This window comes from Trichophyton verrucosum, assembly GCF_000151505.1.
Source record: "Trichophyton verrucosum HKI 0517 chromosome Unknown contig00034_1.f1.exp, whole genome shotgun sequence".
NCBI lineage: Eukaryota > Fungi > Ascomycota > Eurotiomycetes > Onygenales > Arthrodermataceae > Trichophyton > Trichophyton verrucosum.
This window is the reverse complement of record NW_003315615.1, coordinates 75,544-97,905: the sequence shown is the minus strand read 5'-3', so window position 1 is coordinate 97,905 and position 22,362 is coordinate 75,544. Positions and strand designations below refer to the sequence as shown.

Genomic DNA, 22,362 nt, shown 5'->3' with positions numbered 1-22,362 from the left:
ATAACTATTAATGTGGAACCGCACTCGAAGGAGTGAAATTGAAACACCAGGCTCCAGCTTGGCCTGGAGGAGATCCACTGCAAGTTGGCCGAATTTACCAGCCGGTAAGTTACGGAGAATGTTCCAAATCACCTTCCCTCTTGATTGCTTGAAGAATGAGACACAGATTCTGCTCCGTAGTTCTTGATTCTCGGTCTCCCTCGGCTGCCATGGAAATAATAAGAGCAAGCCGACGTCTGAATATGGCTATTAGGAGAGGAAGACTGTTATTGGCATGGAAACAAGTGGATACAGTGCCTATATATACACACATTTATACTATCTATAAGGGGTAACGATTGTAAAAAAAAAAAAGGAGAAGTTGCAAAAAGTAACATCCAGGATCTTCAAGCTATTCCTTTTTAACACGGAAATGGCGCTGGTTTAGGATCGCTTGATGATGATTTATATTAATGCAAAACGGTCATGCCTGACACTTTGTTAAAGCAGCGATGTAAAGAGGGTTTTATACAAGGTCTTCGGGGGAGCCTTGCAAGTCAGTAAACACGGGCGGTGCAAGGATATGCGGTGTACTAACTAACTACTCTGACAGCCTGCTCGTATCATAGATAGGTATACACACGGGTATATATACATACATTCCTCCCGGAAAATGGATTTTATACATACAGGCACTCGTCCCGCCCTTCGACAACTGTTTTGTGGAACGTTTTCACATCCATTCCTTTTGAGATAGTCAGCATCCGATCTCTCTCCAGACAGACGGACGGGCCGAAAAGGATCATTGTATAGGGGGAAGACCGAGTGATTTACACAGCAAAGATGAAGTTCGGCTCAGCATTCGTGGCCGCGGTCGCTGCTGTAGCGGGAGTCGCCGCAAAGGACTATGGCGGCGTGCCAGGCCAACCTATCCAGAAGAGCGGAAAGGGAGCTGTCTTCTCTGGTAAACCCATCCCATTTTGATATCCTACTAAGATAGATATGACGGCGTTGTCACTAACACGGTATTTCTCAGGTGCTACCAACCCCCAGCTTGATCTCCAAAACCCAAGCAATATCAACGGCCAGCCTGCCACCGACATTGGTCTTGTACCAAACCTGAAATGGAGCTTTTCTCTCTCCAAGACCCGTATGTTCCATGGCGGCTGGATTCGTGAGCAGGTTATCTCGGACCTGCCTGCCAGTCACGATATTGCAGGCGCCCAAGTGCACTTAACCAAGGGTGGAATCCGACAGATGCATTGGCACAGAGTTGTATGTTTTAATATATGTCTACTCGAATTGATTCGCAGTGGAAATATTTTACTAAGATATAACTTTGATCATAGGCTGAATGGGGTTACGTTTATGCTGGCTCCATTTTGGTATTTGCCGTCACCGAGGATGGTCAATATCAGATTGACAAACTCACCCCTGGTGACATATATTACTTCCCCAAGGGAGCTGCTCACTCTTTCCAAGGTTAGTCTAATCGATTCCCACTTTCACCCATCAATGGGCTGTATTTAACCTTGTATCAATAGGTATTGAGGACGAGAACGAGGTGCTCGTCGCTTTCGATGAAGGTGACTTCGACAAGATCGGGTATGTATTCCCCCCCTATTACTCGAATATAGATTTACAGCTATCTAACGCTTTTAACTATAGAACCACTTTCCAGGTTGCCGAGTGGATCGCGCACACTCCTCAGGACGTGTTGGCTAAGAATTTCAACATCTCCACCGGCGGCACCTTCGACAAGACCAAGTCTAATATGCTCGAGATCATCAACCCGACCACCAGTACTCACAACGTTACTGGTCCTAATGGTGCTCTTATGGGCAACAGCTCTTATACCTTCCACATTCGCGACGCTCCCGAAATTCAAGTCCCTGGTGGCGGCGGTACTATCCAGATCGTTGATTCGAAGAACTTCCCTATATCTAAGACTATTGCCTGTGCTATTGTTCGTCTAAAGCCTGGCGCTCTGCGTGAACTCCATTGGCACCCAACTGTACGCACATTACCCCATCCATCCCGCTTGATTATATCTAACTAAATATCCTTTCTAGGCTGAGGAATGGCTCTACTTCCACAGTGGAAATGCTCGCGCTACCGTTTATGTTAGCGGCGGTCTATCCCGTACATTCGATTTTACCGCAGGCGATACTGGTGTCTTCCCAGATAACGCTGGCCATTATATTGAGAACGTCTCCGAGGATGAAGACCTTATCTATCTTGAACTATATAAGGCCGACCGGGTTGCTGATGTCTCCCTCTCCCAATGGCTCGCTCTCACTCCACACGACATTGCTGCCGCTGCTATCAATGTTCCCATCGACGTCATTGACAAGCTGAAGAAGGACAAGCAATATATTATCCAGTAAGGATGGAAAATCTGCGATAGTGCAGGCACTTGAGCCACTTATTTGAGCCACTTAATTTTCTCCTAATACCGTTATATCGTTATACCGGCGTCCGGCTGTTTGATTATAGGGTTTACCAGGGATGGAGAGGTTGGCTGCATCTGCCAGCTGGCAGTTGTAAGCGCCGCTTCTTAATGTTATTTCTAGCCAGGCATAGACATGGGCATAGAGCACAATGAACGATGTTTTCCTCTCTAACCAGGCTTACTGGCCGAGGGATCTCTAGGGATAGGGCCTCCTGACTGTATTCTATAGTTAACGTTTGTAGTTGCATTTAAACCGCTGCTCTTTACATTCTAAATCGTTTGTCAACACAGCTTTTGTAGCAAGAGTTGATATGGACTCTGTAACTATTCTTGAACTGGAACCAGAGGTACTCCGGCCGTGTAGTTGAGCATGTTCGAAGTGTTGTTTGGTGGTGTTACTCTGGTGGTTAGTTGGCTAGTAACACCCCAGATTTGACGTTTCTCGCGGCCCACATGGAAAGGAAGTTGATTTTTCGCTTCAAAAATTCCCGCCAGCGATAAACAACATCGGCACCAACAAACAAACAGCAACAGCGCCGAGGATCACAGAGTTACACGTTTACCTGATGGCAGACGAAGATGAGTCGCGGCGCAAGCGCATCAAAGTGTCCAATGGCGACTCTGGCTCCGAGTCCCTGGCTGCGCCAATTCAAGGGCTTGTCGGTGCCACGGTCGACGCTGGCTCTCCAGCTCCAGATGCGCAAGCTGTAAAGGAAGCAGAAGTCGGCATTACACAATTCGTTAGCCCAGGCCTGCCTGGATTTTCTGGTGTTGTGAAGAAGAGGTATGTCGTTGTTGATCGGTTGGCTGGATGGCTTCATGACGGGGCAAAAAGAGACTCGCTGCTAACACAGGCACTGGCTCCCTAGGTATACCGATTTTTTGGTCAATGAGATCCTACCGTCGGGAGAGGTCTTACATTTGAAGGATACGGAGTTGTCAACTGCTCTTAAAACTGCCATTGCCGAGACTGCTACTCCCGTCGAGTCTGCAAGTGCAACACCTCAAGATACGCCCGTAACTGGCGAGGAGATTGAGGGCAAAACAGGCGAGGTGGAAGATGATAAGACAGAGAAACCAGCTGCCGAGACGGCTGGTATTGTTCTGGCAGACGTAAGTGCGGAAGGAAGAGCCTTGGTGTCATGGGCTGTGTTTACTGATTCCATTTTAGCTGGCTACGGAAGACCGAGAACTGTTAGACCAATTATTCGGACCCGAGACTACCCCGAAACTCCTCAACCTCTATTCACGCGCTGTTGCCAAAGCTTCCTCCAGGCCAGGTGAGCTCGGCAAGGTCAAGTCTCTGGTTATCACCGACAAGGATCAGAGGACGAGCCTTCACCAGGCTATCCGTCGAATCTTCAAGTCCAACCTGGACTCAACAACCGACAGCGATGGAACGATTGTCGTCTCCGCCGCATCAGTTCAGCAACGTGGTGGGGGAAAGGGCAAACGCAAAAAGCAGTCAGGGCGGGATCGAGGTCAAGGCGCTTCTCAGCTGCCCCGTGGTAAGCTGGGCTGGAGCGAGCTCGGTGGAGACTACCTGCATTTCACATTGTACAAAGAGAACAAGGATACCATGGAGGTTATCTCGTTCCTCTCCCGTCAATTGAAGGTAGCGCCCAAGGCCTTTCAGTTTGCCGGGACCAAGGATCGGCGTGGAGCCACTGTTCAGCGGGTTAGCGTATTCCGCATTTACCCAGATCGAATGCCGAAGCTCAACGCATCCCTTCGAATGGCTGCCATCGGAGACTACGAGTACCAGAAACAAGGCTTGGAGCTAGGAGAGCTGAACGGGAATGAGTTCGTAATCACTCTCAGAGACTGCCAGTTCCCAGAGGGTGTAGTGGACAGAGGCAACATTTCAAGCCCAGAAACAATCGCAAAGGTAACCGAGCTTGTTGGAAAGTCTCTTTGTGATCTCAGAGAGCGAGGGTACTTCAATTACTATGGGCTCCAACGTTTCGGCACCTTTGCAACTAGAACTGATACCACTGGTCTCAAAATGCTCCGTGGGGAGTTCAAGGAAGCTTGTGAGTCGATCCTTCATTACAGCCCAATTGCATTGGCTGCCGCACAGGATGTCTCATCTGAGGACCCCAGCCAGAGGCCACAGATAAGCACGGATGATATCCTGCGGGCCAAGGCAATCCACATCTTTCAAACGACGGGCAATGGACGTGATGCATTGGAGGTATTGCCTAGGAAGTTTACCGCAGAGAGCAATATCATCAGGCTACTATGCCAGCGAAAGAACGACTATTTCGGCGCACTGCAGTCTATTCCCCGCAACCTGCGGCTGATGTATGTCCATGCCTACCAGTCTCTGGTGTGGAACTTTGCCGCTGGCGAGAGATGGCGCTTATACGGTGACAAAGTTGTCGAAGGCGACTTGGTGTTGGTAAGTGAGTTCAAAGATGAAACCAAAGCCGCAGCACAGCAGGCAGAAGTGGATGCAGATGGAGAGGAAATTGTCTTACCCGACGCAGATGACAGTGCTGCGGTTGATGACATGTTCGAACGTGCCAGAGCCCTGACTGCAGAGGAGGCAGCCAGCGGGAAGTATTCCATCTTTGACATTGTTCTACCTCTTCCTGGGTTCGATATCCTCTACCCTGCCAACAAAATGACCGACTTCTACAAGGAATTCATGGGCAGCGACAAGGGCGGAAACCTGGACCCCTTCGACATGCGGCGGTCTTGGAGAGACATTAGTCTCAGCGGCAGCTATCGTAAGATGCTCAGCCGGCCCGGGGCTGACTACTCTTTTGAGGTGAAGCCATACCGTGCCGAGGACGAACAGTTCGTGAAGACAGACCTTGAAAGACTTAGAGAGAATACTTCCAAGTCTGCTGATGGCAATAACGACAACAACCAATCCTCACTAACGTCAGAGACGCTAGAACAGCCGGAGAAGCTTGCTGTTATCCTCAAGTTCCAGCTGGGAGCCAGCCAGTATGCCACCATGGCATTGAGGGAGCTCATGAAAACCGGTGGAGCAAAGGAGTACAAACCTGACTTTGCTCGATAGACAACACCAGCCTCTTCGTAAAGGATACAGGTATTTCCTTGCTTGCATTATGTATAGAGAGGGCATACACACCCTCCGTCTTCCCAAAATATCAAATCCATGCATATTCAATCAGTCATTCCGACGCCGTAACTAAGGGTCACATGACACCACCAAAATTTCCGACTTTTTTTTCATGCTCAATCTCTCAATATCAATCTCACATTGTTCAAATTCAACTTCTAACCTCAGCTTCACAAAGCCATGCAAGATTTGACTTTGGTCGACGGGAAATGACGATGTGCATTAAGCAAAAGTCGAAGCTTGGACGTACCAGGTTTTAGAAAACTGTACCTGAATGCTCTGGCCACTCAGCTGGCGTAACCGGTGTTCAGTCATGCTAACTTTGGTCCAAGTCTCCACTGGCTAACCTTCTATGCAGTCGACAACCACATGCGTTTCAAGTTCGGCTTGCAAACCGTGGTTCTATAGCTCTCAGTGGTCCATCTGCGTCCTCTCATGTTCCCCTTTGCCGTCATCCACTTGGCGATGAGACGGACGAGAACCACGGACCGGGCCAGTCATCTGTTGATACTAACTTAGTTACTCGCAAAAAGGGGCCATGTTATACTTTCCACACATGATGATGCGATCTTCCGAAGCGAATTCTCCTGAAAACCGCAGACGCCCCTCACTTATGCAAGATATTCCCTGCTGAGGGGCATGAAAAAAATGTCCGTATGACGACCCGTGGAGGGGTGTGGCGCCAAAGCGACGTGCATAGCGTGCAGCAGCCGGCGGGCACTTCCCACCGTGATTAACCCACAGTGGCATTTTAGCACGGCCTAGCCGCTCTTCCGTTTCATCTTTCTAGCGGGGAAAGGCACGAGCCGGATTCAAGTCCTAGGCATGTTCGTTCAACTATCTGTGGGCTTCGATTGCGCGGCATCCGTCTCGCCCGTAGATATCTAATGGATATCGACCAAAATGGCGCATCTATATATTCATCCTCCTCCCCACCGAATGGCACATACGTCCCATTCTTTCTCTTCTCACTGCAATTATACCTTTCTTTCTTTCTTTCCCTTCTCTGTTACCTTCTTTACTCAAAAACTCTGCAGGTTGACTCTGCGATTTTTGAGCTTTCATTCATTCTCTCATTTTTCTCTCATACTTCTTTCGCAGCCTGGTAGCTCTTTGAGAACTTGACGTTCAAATCTTCTACCTTTCTTTTACATTCCTTTCAAAAACAATATGATGTCCATCATGAATACTGTTGCCCTGGTTGGCCTCCTTGCTACCTCTGCTACGGCGCATATGATGCTCCATTATCCTCCTACGTTCGGTGCAGAGAACAATCCTCATCGCACTGACCCTGTTGACCCCTACCTCGACAACCCCTACAATTGCTGTGGAAGAAAGACAGTTTATCCCTGCAGAGGATACCTAGACCTCCTCGGCACCGATCAAGGCCGCCCCGTCGTCAGCTGGGAAGCCGGTTCGTCCCAGAGTTTCAGCCTTACTGGAAGAGGAACGCATTGGGGAGGATCATGTCAAGCCGGCTTCAGTACTGACCAAGGCAAAACTTGGAGAGTTGTGAGAAGCTACGAAGGAAACTGCCCCCACCGCGAGGGCTCTAACCAAAACCCGGAGGAACAAACCTTCGATTTCAAGATCCCTAGCGACATGCCTACTGGTGACCACGTATTTGCCTGGACTTGGTTCAACCGCGAGCAGGAATTTTTCATGACCTGCGCTTCCGTGACCATTACGGAATCTGGAAATGGAGGCAACACTTCACAACCTCGAGCCTTCGTTCCTCGTGGCAGCAGTGCTCGCCCAACTCCCGACGATGACAAGTCCTCAAGCGTCCCTTTCGACCAACTCCCAGATTTCCTCGTCGCTAACACCGATAATGGCTGCATGACCCCACGAACAAATGCAGAGGTGAAATATCCCAACCCAGGACCTGATGTCGCCAAGGGTGACGGCGCCTATCCACTAGAGCTTCCTTCTCCAATGGATAAATGTGGCGCATAGCCGCACAAATACTTACATATCTCTATGCCTTATCAGCTTGAAAATAGCCAGACTAGAGCCAGGGTATAAAGGTTTTTTCCGCCGGAGGTACCAAGCAATCCTGTTTTCCATTCCCATGACTTGTATGTTACATACTTGCCAGGAGGTGCTGGACGCTTCCTTCCAACATTTTTTTTCCGCTTCGCTGTATTAAGACAATATCAAATTGGATCAGTTACTTCTTGTCTTTGCATCATGGGTTGCAGTTTGTCAAATAAGTGTTATTAGTATCGATACATAAATAAAAGTTTTAAGGGACGTAGTGTATTCCAAGTTAGAGAGCCGTTCAACGGTGTCATTTTCGGGAACGTAGGAGGGGGATCGTCGCCTAAGCCTCAACCCAATCTTTGATAAGCATGTCGCCGGCGCGGGAGTGCCTTAACGCCTTTCCATTTAAAAATATTTTGCACCGATTGTTTCAGCCTCGTTGTTTTAGTCTCCCCGCGGACGGCACGTGTGGGTCGCGGCTCTTTGATCTCCTTCTTTGGTGGTGGTTTCGCAGTATAGAGAGTCGTTCTAGACAAGGAGACGAGTATGGGCAATGGTGTGCTATATAGTTAACACGCACGGTCAACGGCTTGTACGTGTCGAATATCCAAGAAGAGGCAATTTCACTTACAACATCGGTGGTGATCCCGAAATACCGTCACCTGGAAAGCAACACACGTACATTTGCACCTTTCTGTTGTTCCTTCTGGAAGCAATGACAAATGCGATGGGGAGCAGTAGTTGTGAGACGGCTTCTGGGTAGTTGAGTGGTTGAGCTTCAGAGAAGCAAATAAACCATCACACCAAGGCAATAGACAACAGGTATTTATGCTCTGAAGATAGTTCTCACCACGCCGCAAGGCTATGCCCATAGGGGAAGCAGGTGGTTGATGCCAGCGTTTTGAGTAACGCAGGCATGGCGGAAAACAAAGAGCAGGCCGGGTAGTACAAAGCCATCATGTCGAGTTCATGGAGGCAGCGCATCGTTACTTTGTTTGCCTAGCGAGTGTTACTGCATAGTCAGTTCCCTCCGGCATAATAGTTGTGCTTCAGCTCGAGCGAATAGCCACTGAGACTAGTGTTACCGATCCAGCGCCCCTCGCTTTGCGAGGACGAATCCCGTCAATTCCGAAGAATAAGAAAAGCCATATACTTGTGTACGCTATAATTTCCGAAGGGTAAAGAGCTGTCAAGTGTAATATAACAATAGATCGGTCTGTCTCGAATACGCGGAGTGAGTCGATGTTCGATGTTCGATGTTCATCTTTCTGGGGTTGTCGAACATGTTTGCTCCTGCTAAAAAGGGAAAGTGCGGCGCTTAAATCGCTTAAACAGACTACCATATTGAGGGATGACTAATAAACGCGAGAGAAGTATATTCCACGTGATGTGGTAGGAACCGCCAATCAGAGGCAAGCAGCGACTAAAAGCCATCAACATCACATTCTGATCAATTGGCACAGCATACGGTGTACCGGGGCCGAACCCCCTTTAAATCACCATTTTGCGTTGATAGCTACCTCAGATTGAATAGGATACTGATCATGATGAAACGTGATGATGATCCGTTTTGGACAGCTAGAGAAGCAGTTTACTCTACCCAACTGTCTGCCTGGGAGCACCTGCAGTTGTTCTTCTTCCTCAACCATTCATTTGATCGGAATAAAGCAGGCCAGTTTCTTCTAGATAAGCTTGCAAATCTGGGTCCAGATGACTCGAGGGAGGAATATTTGCGCTCTATCATAGATGATATGCGGTCTCTAGCACAAAAATGTACGATTATCTAGCTCCGATTTCATACCTTGCTTTACAGAACTTCCTAACCTAACTCCTTCAAAAGTCTCCCGAAGCACCCCCATATCTTCTAATGCGATATCTGCCGTAAAAGAACGCCAAAATGGCATTTGCCACATCTCGGGCGAGTCTCAGGGCCTCCGACCTATCCATATAGTGTCACCTTCAGTCATACACGATGATGACCTCATACGCGGCGTACGTTTATTCCTTTATACCCTTCAGGGCCCGTCTCATAATGGCGTATAGACTCGGTTACGGGAAATCTTAGACATATGTGTATCCCCGGAAGTCTCTGATAAACTCTTCTCCTTCCTGACATCCAGCGAGAGTGTTAGCGACAACTTGAAAAACTTATGGCTGATGAGCCCAGCTGTTGCCGCTGCATTCCAAGAGGGACGTATCTCAATACATAAGAATGATTCTGATCCCAAAAGCCTGTATGTAAGTAATGCCAGTTCTCTCCTGTCTGCTAGGGCCAGCACAGTCTTATAGGTTGTGTAGTGGCTGCTACGGAAAACCAGGCCTGGAAATTTCGACGTACTCGGTGTAGCGAGGAACTGCAAATTCTCCTCGATGCCATCAACTCCGGATGATACCAAACTTCCTCTGCCAGAGGGCATTCTGCTCGAGGTCCATCACCATGTTTCTGAGTTTCTATACTACCTGGATGTTGAAAAGCAAATCCAAGCCGGGTGGGAAATTGAGGGCGAGTGTGAGCTTTGACAGGTACTTCCGTCCATATATACACGATACTTACTTCCTTCCTTAGATACCGGTCCTTGTAGGAGCTTCCGCGGACGGATACTCCGAGCACTGTTTTCTATGCTTCCACATTTCCTTCGGCTAAGGATGATGAAGCTTATCGTTTGGGCTCAAGATCGATGGAGCTCCCCTTATAACAAGTCTCTTAGATATCTACCCTTTGGACTATGCTTGAAGATCGGACCCAGAGTCATGGCGAATGAAGCCAACGCTCTCCGTCTGGTTGAACGACACACACAGGTCCCTGCGCCACAGCTAATTGGTTTTGCCAAAGATGGGCTAGGAGACGGATATCTTCTCATGTCAAGGATCCCGGGCGTTCCTGTGGATGCTGTTTATTATCGAATGACATACGAAGAACGTGCCCAGCTTACAAAGGATTTAAAGGACCATATCCTACAGTACCGTCAGATCAGAAACACCTCCCCTTACCTTATTTGCAATACCCTGGGGGGACCTACGTATGACCACCGGACAGACACAGGCGATGTATGGGGCCCTTACCGAACAAAGGATGAATTTACCAATATGCTCACTGAAGGCCTTGAAGACCTTAGGGATCAACCTCCCCTCTCAGCTCTGTACAAGAAACACCATCGGATTTTCTTTACTCATTCAGACTTGCATTACTCGAACCTGTTTATTCACAAGGGACGCCTGTGCGGTATTGTGGACTGGGAGTGTGCATCTTTCAAGCCGGAATACTGGGAGTTTACTCGGGCAGTGTGGTCGTTTATGGCCGACAGGCAGAGGGAACAGAATTACCGCCTGGCCTTTGTTGAAAACTACGAGGAAGAGCTAGAGGCTGAGCGGCTAATTTGGAGTAAAAATCCAGTTTACTGATCTAAATTATCCTTAACGCCGGTAGTGACTTCTTGGTACCTTTCTTCCCTTTTTACACTTGCCCTTGCTCTTGCCCTTACTTGTTTCTAATTTGTTTCTTATTTATTTTAATTTATTTTATCGATCTGAACGGAATGTCTACTTTATTTAGAAGCACGGGTAGTCAAGACAGTAAGGTTATAATGCTATCTCCTAGTTTATCCAAACGCCAAAGAGAGGGTACGAGTTTCTCTCGGAAGGAAATAATGAGCCTCTTTAACTCTGCAATATCCGCCAACACTGGCACATCAAGCACGTTTTTGCGCGCTGGCCTCAACATGTACTGTTCCAGATTGCCATGAATCACCAGCCAAAAACTTCGCTTCTGTCTCTATCTTACCAATCCTATCCCATGAGGGCTCCATGCCAATAAAGCCTCCATCCGCTAATTCAAAGGCCGCAGCTAACGCCCAGGTGCGACAGGTAAAGTCGCCCTCCACTTTAGTTTGACGCAAACATGCCTCAATAGCATTCATCCAGGTACCGGAGCAGTCTTCGACATCGCCCAACTTCAAGGCACAGAGAAGGCTTCGGGACCTGGTGATATTTCTGATCTCCACGGCTAGGTTCCACATCTCTTTGTTGTAAGTCTGATGAAAAAGCGTGCCCCCAGTCTCGCTCGTAGCAATCAATATACCCCAGTGGTATAGGAACTCAGCAGAAGTCGACCAAAGAAGCATGTACGCTCCTTTCCTCTCCACCCTTGCGCCGTTGTCGTAGGACATCTTTCGTGTATGTGAGGATGGAAGAATGGCGGGGTCGGTTTGTTGTACGTGCAGGAGAAGTAGAAGTAGACTTGGATGCAGGGAAGAATCGTGTTGTTATCGCAGCCAGTTGATGTCGCTGTATTTGTGGCCTGTTATAGATAATCAAAACTATAGATATAGTTAGGTACGGGCGAAGAGAGTGTTTATAAGTATAGTGAAGGAAGTGCGAGGGCATGAAAACTTCATATTATACTGGGATTGGGGGCCTAACCCGGCAGTTTGGTCCCTAGGCTGGACAGGCAGCAGAAACGGAGTCCCTGTCTAGCATTTGATAAGAATTAAGTAACTACAGCAAGGAGTTGGAAGCTGAAAAGATCATTTGCACTCCCGTAGGCCGCCAACGTCTCTCCCCTAACTTGAGGATGGCCGCTACTGACTTACTGAGAAATATCAATACCTCTTTCGCAGGTATATATCTAGTTGATGAGACTTGGGTTGTTCCTACAACTTTGTGTAGCGATTGACCCTAGGTATGCTTCATACAAAAAGGATATCGTGGTATTAGCCTATTCAATCCACTACTATTACAGTCGGGATACCCAAGCAATAAAAAGAGCGGAAACAAAAAGCAGCATGACTTTCATTGGGGAAGACTCTTTTCACTCGGGCTCCTTCTGAGTGTGGTTGGCGTAGGAGACCCAGCCTCCATTTCCTTGGATGCTGTCGTGGCTGGAGGAGGAAGACGGACCGGCAACAGTCTCGACATAGATTGTGCGTTGCATGCAAGCCGCTCGAAGGCTTATCCAACCTCTTGTAAAACCGGCAGACGGAGCGGAGAGCCAAATACACAATTAGCTTTGAGACTTGGTCTTGGGCTTAAGCTGGGGAGGGTTTACCTCTTTCAACGCTCCACCACGCTCCATGAGAGGCCTGGTCAGCGTTATCAGAACTATAGCATGCTTGCTAGCTCTCCCATATGCACAGTGATGAGTTGTTGAATCTTGACTGACTGCCATGGCACAAGGACAGGTTTTCTTGTCATTCATTTATTATCAACGCCCTTATATCTCCGGGCTTATTCTCCCGGTGGAGGATTCTCCCAGTAGAGGGAACATGTTCAACCGTCTAAGTGTCTGCTTGCGGTGGTGGATGTGGTCCTTCCTGTGGCTGTGAAGAAGAGGGAGGAATATGAGGTTAAAGGAGAGCGCGTTAAGGCGGCAAGCGCGTAGGACCCGCGGGAAGTAACTAAACGCCGGGCGGTTCCTGCTTAACTACTGGATGCTATAGCCGCCGAAGTAGGCGCTGTTGTGCCTCGGAAAGCCCCTGATGGTTTGACGACAGCGAGGCCAGCGCAATCGAGGGGCCATGGGGATGCTCTTCGGCTTTGGTCACGACGACGGACTCGTCTGGGGGATCTTCTCTACATACGCTGGCGGTTGGTCTGGCATTTTGAGTTGCCCCTGAGTATTTAACTTATTGTATAGTTGAGTCTGGATATCATAGGGTATTTGGTATTAGGGGTACGGAATATTTGGAAGTTATTTGATGGCCCAGCGGAGGTTGTTGTGGATGCTACAGATATATAAATATACCTCGGGGCTCCACGTCAAGCCACCGGCCCAAGCTAAGTTAGCTCACTCACTGGTCAACTAGCTCCTTAACTAGTCTCTTAGTGACAAGGATGATGCAATAACTAAGCAGGCAATCAGTGGCTGCCTGATGGGACGACGCAAACAGCGCATCCGGCGTACAGCTGGGATGCTGCGTGCGGCGTATCCTGTGCTGGGTCGAGGTCGATACTCTGGGATAGACACAGGCAGTTAACTAGCTGACTCTCGACAGCGACATGGCCAGTCAAGAAGTAACTAGTTAACTTAACTATCTCTTTGCTCTAACTAATGACAAACACTTATCGGGACGAAGCTTCACCGTCGAAAAAGCTCTAAGTTAATTAAGCTTATATCTCATGTAACCTAGACAGCTAGTTGACAGCAGGAGAACCAAAGACCGTCCCATCCATCCATCCAATCCATCCATCCATAGTTACTCAGTTACCCAGTTACCAGTTACCAGTTACGTATCCCGTCCATGGGAGGGGCCACCTGTTACGCTCTTTGCTGTGCCGCAATTAATCCCAGCTCACAATTCACATTCACCCTTGGTTAGTTCACCAAGTTAGTTCTTTCTCCCTCCCCTTCATGGCCTGCTGGCAAGGCTCGTATCGACCCTGGCCGTGCCTCCGAAACACGCATCGCCCGCCAACACCTTTGCCTCAGCCTCTATTTTCGCGATCTGCTCCCAGCTGGGCTCCATGCCAATGAAGCCTCCGTCCGCCAGCTCAAAGGCGGCTGCCAGCGCCCAGGTGCGACAGGTGAACTCGCCCTTGACCTCTGTCTGGCGCACACAGGCCTCGATGGCGCTCATCCAGGTGCCCGAGCAGTCCTCCACGACGCCCAGCTTCAGGGCGCACAGCAGGTCCGGGGCGGTGGTGATGTTCTTGGACGACTCGACGGAGAGCGCCCACGCGTCGGCGTCGCGGTTGTATATCTGGTGGAAGACGGTGCCGGTCTTGTCGCTGGTGGCTATGAGGATCTCCCAATGGTACGGGGAGTCTCCGGGGGACGGCGTGGTTTTGCGGAGAAGCATGTACACCCCTTTTCCGTGGACTCTGATGCCGTTGTCGTAAGACATGTCGGACAGCACAGAAACTGTAGTAGTGGATTGTAGAAGTAGTAGTAGTAGTAGTAGTAGATAGAGGTGATAGTAGTTGTAGATGCTGGGTAGTTAGGTAGATACGCGCGGGGGGAGAACGAGTGTGGAGGGCACGGCGTAGATCAGTGTCGTTGGCTCTCCCAGGGAGTTATGGCATGCGAGACGAGAGTTGTCAGGGCGAAGGAAGTCCGGCTCGCGGCGATCGAATAAGGGGCGGGCAGGCCAGGTATTTATCCAGCGGGCAGGCAGCCTATTAATACTTCTTTGATGCCTCCGGCCGTCGTTTGTCTCTAAGCGCCCGTACGCAGTCCGACCCCTCATGCATGCAGCCGTTGGTGACCAGGCTGCAGCACAGTCGGAGAGGTCGGAATAACCCCTGAGCGGGACGCAGCATTGGTCCTCTCTCTATACGGAGTACGCTTATACAACATACACGGTGTATATATACAGTATATACACGCAATACGGAAGTGAAAAAGTGCAAACGAGTCTTATCACAGGTCACTGGTTGACTTCCAATAAGGTACTTACAACGGCCCGACGGGAGAGCGAGGAGCCGTACCGGCTGCGGCTACCCATGTATCCACCAACGAGTTAAACCCGGATACAACAATAAGAGGGCGCAGTGGCGAGCGGCGGGCACCCAGGCGAGGGGCAACTGCATTAGAGTCGTAGAGGGAGACATGGATATGGATACGAATAAGGGATCTTGACATTTGAGTCTGATCATTTGCTATTTTACAAACGGGGGTTGGGAAGCTGTGAAACTATACTTCCCGTTCTTCTTCTTCTTCTTAGAAACATGTAGATGTGCGTTCCCAGGTACCGTGGCGAAGTAAAGGTATTATTCTCATACCATCGCCTGAGAGTGGTTGTGGTTGCTAGTGTGACAATGAGTCCCGTCAGACTTGGTAGGGTTGCCTTGTGAGTCGAGTAGCTGTACTCAACCACAATGGTGCCGCGCCGTAGGACTTTCTTTGCCCGTTAGCCCGTCGACATTAAGTTGTACTAGCCGAACCCACCCGCAGGTTGGGAGGAATGGCCTAGTTAAAGCAATGGTCAATGATATAGTGACTCTCTCTACAGCCAATCAAGGTAGACAACCATGCTCTATGGAGGGCTGTTCAAGAGGGGGTAACTTTGCCGTTATGTATGCTGATGATGCTCCGTTTGACGGCACAGCTCAATAGCAGCTTGGAAGTCACCTTGCTGGTTGCATTCACTCACCACAGTCAGGCTGATGGCTGGTAACAACCTTCACTGGCCAGGCAAACAGATCTCTCCAGTGAGCATGTCCACTTTCACCGACAGCTTCAACCAGAGCCAAAAGCACCGGCTGCGGCCACCCGTGCATCCACCAACTGCCCGGATGCAGCACCAGCAGGGCACAGTAATGAGCCACCAGGACCAAAGCAAGAGGCTTCCTCTCGAGCAGCTCAGACATGAACAGTCGTGGAACCATATTCGGCCAAGCCAGAGCCCTTAGCCAGTCCGGCGGAGTCGACAAGACACAGCACTTGAAGCAGTGCCATAGCGAGTCGACTGCAGCAGCGTATGCATCCGCACCCGGTACATGCAGCGTGGTAGTGGCCAACAACACCCGATCTAGGGAGGATCTTACCTCCACGGCTAGCGGAGAGGTAACGTCCAGCGTTCCCGTGGAGAGCAAGCAGCGAGCCGGGCCCTGGCTGAACAAGGCCATACTTATATTCCAGAGCCCGACCAGATGACGCATGACCAGCATCTTCTGCACGATCTCATCTACCCGCTTTGCAGCAGAGGTTGAAGTCGAGGCGGTAGACACCACACGTTCCGAGACAAAGTACGACGGGTGCAAGATGGCTAGCTCGTAGAGGAGTAGGAGACTGGAGCAAATGACGACTGCACTGCAGTTCTGGCTGGTGACCTGTTGACTGGCTACGCGGGCCTGGGCGGCCTTGATGACGTGGGACTGGTGTCTGGCTGCGAGGAGGGTGTATTTGTGGAGGAGATGAGGCTGGAGAGAGGCGAGGTGCATTGCAGCGAGGGAGAGGATGTTGTGCATGACAAACGGGTATATGTGAGCCAGCTGGGGCACGAGAGACTGCCATATGTAGGCCCGGCCTTGGTCAAGGGGGTGGAAGAGGGTATGGCATGTTATGGAGGTGTAGTGGTGCAGGAGGAGCGAGTCCTGGCCCGTAAGGTCTACATAGGGAGTTAGACTTTGGTGGATACCAGGGATATAAGGAGGACTCGTTTGGTGAGTATTATTATTATTATTGTCAGTGCGGCTGACCAGGAGAGTCAAGGGGTGGAAGTCGAAGACTAGACTGCTGGTGTGATGTGGAATCTCCTGAGCCTTAGAGACTTGCTGCAGTTCTAGGCTCGGCTGCATCTGCATCTCCTGGTAGTCGCATTGTAGGTTCCTCTTGACGCAGCCAGCGCATCTCGGAGGCCGCTCATCGCACTAGACGGTCGGCATGAGTTAACCTGGCCATTTACTTATCCAGCAGGTAGAAGCAGGAGAGTCAAAAAAAAAGAGTCACCTTGACCCGTCTCCTCTTGCACTGGCCGCAGCCATGTCTGGACTTGACGTGAAACCGCCGCAAGCCACTCATCGAGCCAAGAACGTAAAGCAGATACGGAATACTCCGGACGGAGAAGTTAAGAGCTGATTAGTTAGTCTCCTGTGCCTGTCATAATACCTAACTTATTTGATATAAGTAAGGAGCAGCGAGGTGGACGGCACGACAAGGTTGTAGGCTAACCTAAGTACGCACATGCTCTCGAGGTATTAAGTTGAGGCCGTCGATAGCTTGGGACCGACAGGCCTGGGACGGGACGCGCAGCCGTGGGATGGACGGGAAGTGGGAAGTGGAGGAAGAGGCTGTTAGTTAGTACGGAGTCGTTAGTTTGTACCTGTTAGTTAGCGTGGTGGTGGTTAGTGGTGGTGGTGGTGAGTGGAAGGCAGGCGGTGGCCAGAGCCATGGAGCTGGGCTGGGAAGAGGCCGGTAGCCCAGCCGACCTTGCGAACCGGACGAGGCTGAACAGTACCTGGCAGATGTACTGTATGTAGATAGAGATAGAATAATAATGTCGGCGTTGATGTTGATATTCAGGAGGTGAAGAAGAAGAAGAAGAAGATGGATAAGGGATGGAGGATGGATTCCTATTGGTTGATATAGCGAATTCCCATTGGCCAGTAAAGTCAACCATCCAGCCAATCGCATGAGTTCCATCGTCTCCTTAGTTACCCCGTACTCGTAAGTCCATCTTAAGTCCATCTTAGATCTTTGACTATCAAAAGGACGACCAGGATGACAACCACTATTGAACTGAGACGAGAGAGACAAGACTGACAGAGAGAGAGAGAGAGACAGAGACAGAGACAGAGATAGAGAATGATAGACATCGTTCTCGTATGCAAGTTCCTCGCCCTCCCATCCCTCCCCCTTTCAGAGACGCCACCGCCATCCACGTCTCCATCCACATGGTTATACTTCTCGCACCGCGCGGACCCCCCCAGGGCGACCCCCAAAGCCTCTGCCAGGCCAATAGACCAGAGCCCAGACAAGATATACACTCTGTCCACAGTCTAACACAAATCTACACCACTCGCTACGGCATCTGATGGCTCACACGGCTTGCGCTGCCGGGGCTGGGTCCTGCCGCAGGCTTGCTTTTTTGCGCGGTGCTGTCCGATCTAGACGGCAGATAGATCGCCACTCTGCTACACTCTCCGGAGAAATAAATATCTCCTGGCCTGCCCTGTGGATATTGCTGTTGAAGTTGATGTTGAAGGTTGATGGTTGTTGTTACTGTTGTTGGCCACGAGATATGTGATGTGACGAGAATGATAGAGATCGATGACTGGCCAAGGGTTTACTCCGGAAGCGGGACTGGACACCTCGTCTGCGTACGCGCGAGACTTTCAGCGGGAGTCATGGACCCTGTACGGCGTTGGCATAGCAGTTATTTTCCTCAGAAGGTATTTCTCACTTCACTTATGGACTTTTTATGTATAGATAAGTCGCTGACGAGAGTACTCCGTAGTGTAGCTAGGATCCGGCGGATGGGCATCCGCAACCTGCAGCTGGACGACTACCTTATCCTGTGCGTGGTGGTGTTCTTTACGCTGATGTGCGTCGCGCTCAACGAAATCATCCTTTCGGGCGGCTCGAACCTGGTGACGGCGGCGGACATAGCCCATCTGACGCCCGAGAGCAAGAAGCGTCGCACGCGGGGCGCCAAGTGGGTGTTTGTGGCCGAGCATGCGATGATTCTGACGACCTGGACGCTCAAGGCGTGCATGATCGTGCTGTACCGGCGGATCATGGAAGGGCTGAGCCAGGAGCGTCTGGTGCTGTATCTGACGGTCTGGCTGGGACTAGGCTTTGTCGGCACCGAGCTGGCCCTGTTCCTGACCTGCCGGCCCTTGCACCTCTACTGGGCCATTCCGCCTCCAGTCGACCAGCGTAGGTCTATATTCTCTTTGCACTTGCACTTTTATTCCAGTGATTCAGTTCAGTGCTGATGTTGAGGGGTTCCAGCGCAATGCTCGTCGTACCAGGTGTACGGGATCGTGCAGGGCATCTTCGCCATCTCGTCTGACGTGCTGATGCTGGCCATCGCGATCCCGCTGTTCATGACGCTGCGGCTGCCTCGCAAGCAGAAGATGATCCTGCTGTTTGTCTTTGGGATGGGCATCTTTGTCGTGATCGCGGCCGTGCTGACGAAGGTGTACTGCCTGGTCCCCTGGCTGATCTCGTATGTGTACATGAACTGGTACCTGCGCGAGGCGACAGTGGGCATCCTGGTGACCTGTCTGCCGATGACCTGGTCGCTGCTGCGAGACTTCTTCCCCATGCTGGCCCGCTGGATGTCCTCGACCATGTCTTCGGGCTCCAAGGGCGGCGGCGGCGGCGGCGGCCCAGCGTCGCAGGCCTATGCTCGCTCGCACACCTACATCCACTCGCAGACCCAGCTGCACTCGCATACCCCTTCGCAGACCCCTTCGCAGTCGCAGCCGCCGTCTCAGTCGCAGTCGCAGTCCTCGAGCTCGTCGTCGTGGTGGCCGCCCTTTTGCCGGCACCAGAGCGACAAGGCCGGCGGCGACAACGGCATGGGCCTCGACCTGGAGCGCTGGGAGTCCGGCCTGCCTCGCCTGCCGACCATCGACAAGCCGTGACTATCTTTTCTTCCTCTTCTCTTGATATCCTGTATCTGCTTTGACTCTGCCATTGTCGGTGATCCTTCTTATACCCTGTATGTATATAGCTAGCCACGAGTAACGATCTCTTTTTTATCTCTTCTTATCTTTCTATCTTTCTATCTTTTTATCTTCTTCTCTCCCTTCGCCCTGTAGCCTCTAACTATTGGCCCCTTGCCCTTGACTCTCCCCTGTCGCTTAACCTGCCTTGATCTTCCCGTCTGGCCGAAAGTCTGAATATTTTCAACGACTAAAAAAAGAGTCTTTTGCCTCCTATTCTCGACTTACCTCGGCCCAACAAAACGGTCGTCCCAACAAATTCGGCTTTGGGTGGAGAAGAAGAAGAAGAGAAGAAGAAGAAGAAGAAGAAGTTGAAGATGATAAAAAGAAGAGGAAGAAGAGGATGAAGTGAAGGAAGAAGAAGAAGAAAAGAAGAAGAAAAAGGAGTCGAAGGAAGAAAAGGAAGAAGAAGAAGAAGAGTCTCGACGGCCACAAGACCAAATACCCAAAACAGACAAAGAGAGAGAAAGCAAAGAGAGAGAGATCTAGCCTTCACTGGGTCTTCTTCATTTCACTACTAGACCCTCTCTCTAAGTCTTCTCTCTTAATTCTTCTATTAATTCTTCTATTAAGTCATCGCTGAAGTCATCTTCTTCTCTTCTCTTCTCCTCTTCTTCTTCTCAACAAGTCGCTTGCTTGCTTGCTTCTTGCTTGCTTCTTGCTTCCTCTTACTAACCGTCGCCTCTCGCCTCTTCCTCTCTTACTTACTCCCTTACTTACTCTCTTCTTCTCTCGGAGTCTTCAAGTCTTCAGTCTCAGTCCTTCGTTGACTTCTTCTTCTTCGTTGACTTCGCTGTCTTCGTTGTTTACTGCTGGATCTCCTTCTACTTCCACCATGACAGTCGACTTCCGCCCTCCGCCCTCCGCCCTCTTCGCTTTTCCGCCAGACTCCCGCCCCGCCGTCCTCCCGCCCGCCCAGCAGTCCTCTCTCTCCTGGCATCACCCTTTCAACATCCCTCCCGCCGTCTACTCGGCTCTCCTCCGTCCGGCCGTCCCCATCGCCATCGCCGCGACCTACGCCCTCACTGTCTCGTACATCAACCGCCTCAACCGCCGCAGAGACCACCGTCCCTGGGCCGTCAGCAAGACCCGTCCCTTCAAGCTCTTTGTCGTCCTGCACAATGTCTTCCTCGCCGTCTACTCCCTCTGGACCTTTCTCGGCATGATCCGCGCTTTCAGGCTCTCCTGGCCAGAGCCATCCATGCGCTCGTCCCCAGCTGCCATCGTCGACTGTCTCTGCAAGATCAACGGGCCCAGGGGACTAGGCAACGCTGCTGTCTATGATACCAACACCAACAGATGGACCATGACAAACCCGGACTCAGGATACCATCTCACTCCCGAGGGACTGCCTGACGCTACCGATGTTGGGCGCCTCTGGAACAGCGGACTCGCCTACTTTGGATTCCTCTTCTACCTCTCCAAGTTCTACGAAGTGCTGGATACCGCCATCATCCTCGCAAAGGGCAAGCGGTCGTCCACTCTCCAGACCTACCACCACGCCGGAGCCATGATGTGCATGTGGGCCGGCATCAGATACATGGCCTCCCCCATCTGGATCTTTGCCCTCTTCAACTCTCTCATCCACGCCATGATGGTATCTCTCTCTTTCTCTTTTCTCTTCCTTTTTTTATTTCTATACTAACGGTTTATAGTATACATACTATACGTTGACGGCACTGAGAGTCAAGGTGCCAACCAGGATCAAACGCTCTCTCACCACCATGCAGATCGCCCAGTTCGTCATCGGAACTCTCCTCGCTGCGGCCCATCTCTTCATCTCCTACACCGTCCCCGTCCAGGAATCCCACCCCGTGGCTCTCCAGCCCTTGACCGAGACCATCCCTTCTCAAGACACCACCGGTCTGCTTCCCTGGCTCAAGAAGCTCGCCTTCAGAGCCGCGGGGGCAGACGGGGTCGCTGCAAACGTCCTCTCGGCCAACCGCACCCTCTTCGGTGCTGATGGATCCCACGCTGCCCACGCCCTCGTCAACCACCGCGAACTCCGCAAACAGACGCTCCAGACCACCGTCCCTTGCATCAACACCTCCGGCCAAGCATTCGCCATCTGGCTCAACCTCGTCTACCTCCTCCCGCTCACCTTCCTCTTTGTCCGCTTCTTCATTCGCTCGTACCTGCGTCGCACCAACGAGCACCAGCATCACGCTGCCGAAAAGGCCATCAAGGACGTCACTCGTGAGATCTCCAAGGCCGTCAGGGAGATGCATGGCAACACCTCCGACGGGCCATCTTCCGGTTCATCCACTCCCAGACCAGAGAGGGCTTACGAGGCTAATGTTCTCGACCTGCTCAACCGCAAGCAGCGCATCGCCGAGAAGGAGATCACCACCAAACCTATTCCTCTTACTCCTACTTCTCCTACTCAAGAGGAAAGTCAAGAAGAAAACCAGGAAAATCAAGAAAATCAATCGACTGCAACCTCGACTGCCATTGACGTAGCCACCGTTACACAAGAACAAAAGTACGAAGCTAATCTCAAGGACGTCATGACCGCCGAGGAAAAGGCCATCGACAGCCACCCGGAGGAATCCACCGCCCTCTGCGTCGACTACGAGGCTGCTACTCCTCATTCTCCCTCTCCCTCTCATTCTCCTTCTCCCTCTTCCCCAATGTCCCATGCCCAGCGCAGAAAGAAGAAGGCCGCCAAGCGTCATTAACCAATTCTCTTTTTCTCTTTTTCATCTTCTATTTAATGTCTATCGGCGCACTGGAAAAAGTTGGTCGG

General features: G+C 50.8%; 10 protein-coding genes across 10 annotated transcripts; 7 read left to right on the top strand and 3 right to left on the bottom strand.

The window, feature by feature from the left end:
• Window positions 1-822: 822 nt before the first annotated feature.
• Window positions 823-2,366, top strand: TRV_00457 (uncharacterized protein; the record flags this gene model as incomplete). Its single annotated transcript, XM_003025350.1, has 5 exons — window positions 823-943; window positions 1,016-1,254; window positions 1,329-1,461; window positions 1,524-1,993; window positions 2,052-2,366. The coding sequence occupies 5 exons, from the start codon at window positions 823-825 to the stop codon at window positions 2,364-2,366; spliced, it is 1,278 nt and encodes a 425-aa protein (XP_003025396.1).
• A 631-nt stretch (window positions 2,367-2,997) lies between these two features.
• TRV_00456 (uncharacterized protein) lies at window positions 2,998-5,462 on the top strand (the record flags this gene model as incomplete). Its single annotated transcript, XM_003025349.1, has 3 exons — window positions 2,998-3,215; window positions 3,301-3,544; window positions 3,603-5,462. The coding sequence occupies 3 exons, from the start codon at window positions 2,998-3,000 to the stop codon at window positions 5,460-5,462; spliced, it is 2,322 nt and encodes a 773-aa protein (XP_003025395.1).
• A 1,236-nt stretch (window positions 5,463-6,698) lies between these two features.
• On the top strand, window positions 6,699-7,481 carry TRV_00455 (uncharacterized protein; the record flags this gene model as incomplete). The annotated part of the gene is made up of 1 exon (XM_003025348.1): window positions 6,699-7,481. The coding sequence occupies one exon, from the start codon at window positions 6,699-6,701 to the stop codon at window positions 7,479-7,481; it is 783 nt and encodes a 260-aa protein (XP_003025394.1).
• A 1,571-nt stretch (window positions 7,482-9,052) lies between these two features.
• On the top strand, window positions 9,053-10,028 carry TRV_00454 (uncharacterized protein; the record flags this gene model as incomplete). Its single annotated transcript, XM_003025347.1, has 4 exons — window positions 9,053-9,264; window positions 9,296-9,500; window positions 9,552-9,746; window positions 9,807-10,028. 4 exons carry the CDS (start codon window positions 9,053-9,055, stop codon window positions 10,026-10,028), a joined length of 834 nt encoding a protein of 277 aa, XP_003025393.1.
• A 126-nt stretch (window positions 10,029-10,154) lies between these two features.
• Window positions 10,155-10,910, top strand: TRV_00453 (uncharacterized protein; the record flags this gene model as incomplete). Its single annotated transcript, XM_003025346.1, has 1 exon — window positions 10,155-10,910. The coding sequence occupies one exon, from the start codon at window positions 10,155-10,157 to the stop codon at window positions 10,908-10,910; it is 756 nt and encodes a 251-aa protein (XP_003025392.1).
• A 287-nt stretch (window positions 10,911-11,197) lies between these two features.
• On the bottom strand, window positions 11,198-11,674 carry TRV_00452 (uncharacterized protein; the record flags this gene model as incomplete). Its single annotated transcript, XM_003025345.1, has 1 exon — window positions 11,198-11,674. The coding sequence occupies one exon, from the start codon at window positions 11,672-11,674 to the stop codon at window positions 11,198-11,200; it is 477 nt and encodes a 158-aa protein (XP_003025391.1).
• Window positions 11,675-13,852: 2,178 nt separating this feature from the next.
• Window positions 13,853-14,347, bottom strand: TRV_00451 (uncharacterized protein; the record flags this gene model as incomplete). The annotated part of the gene is made up of 1 exon (XM_003025344.1): window positions 13,853-14,347. The coding sequence occupies one exon, from the start codon at window positions 14,345-14,347 to the stop codon at window positions 13,853-13,855; it is 495 nt and encodes a 164-aa protein (XP_003025390.1).
• Window positions 14,348-15,587: 1,240 nt separating this feature from the next.
• TRV_00450 (C6 finger domain protein, putative) lies at window positions 15,588-16,748 on the bottom strand (the record flags this gene model as incomplete). The annotated part of the gene is made up of 1 exon (XM_003025343.1): window positions 15,588-16,748. The coding sequence occupies one exon, from the start codon at window positions 16,746-16,748 to the stop codon at window positions 15,588-15,590; it is 1,161 nt and encodes a 386-aa protein (XP_003025389.1).
• A 1,671-nt stretch (window positions 16,749-18,419) lies between these two features.
• Window positions 18,420-19,535, top strand: TRV_00449 (uncharacterized protein; the record flags this gene model as incomplete). Its single annotated transcript, XM_003025342.1, has 2 exons — window positions 18,420-18,822; window positions 18,898-19,535. The coding sequence occupies 2 exons, from the start codon at window positions 18,420-18,422 to the stop codon at window positions 19,533-19,535; spliced, it is 1,041 nt and encodes a 346-aa protein (XP_003025388.1).
• Window positions 19,536-19,614: 79 nt separating this feature from the next.
• Window positions 19,615-22,294, top strand: TRV_00448 (uncharacterized protein; the record flags this gene model as incomplete). Its single annotated transcript, XM_003025341.1, has 5 exons — window positions 19,615-19,634; window positions 19,817-19,926; window positions 19,948-20,104; window positions 20,202-21,213; window positions 21,272-22,294. The coding sequence occupies 5 exons, from the start codon at window positions 19,615-19,617 to the stop codon at window positions 22,292-22,294; spliced, it is 2,322 nt and encodes a 773-aa protein (XP_003025387.1).
• Window positions 22,295-22,362: the final 68 nt, after the last annotated feature.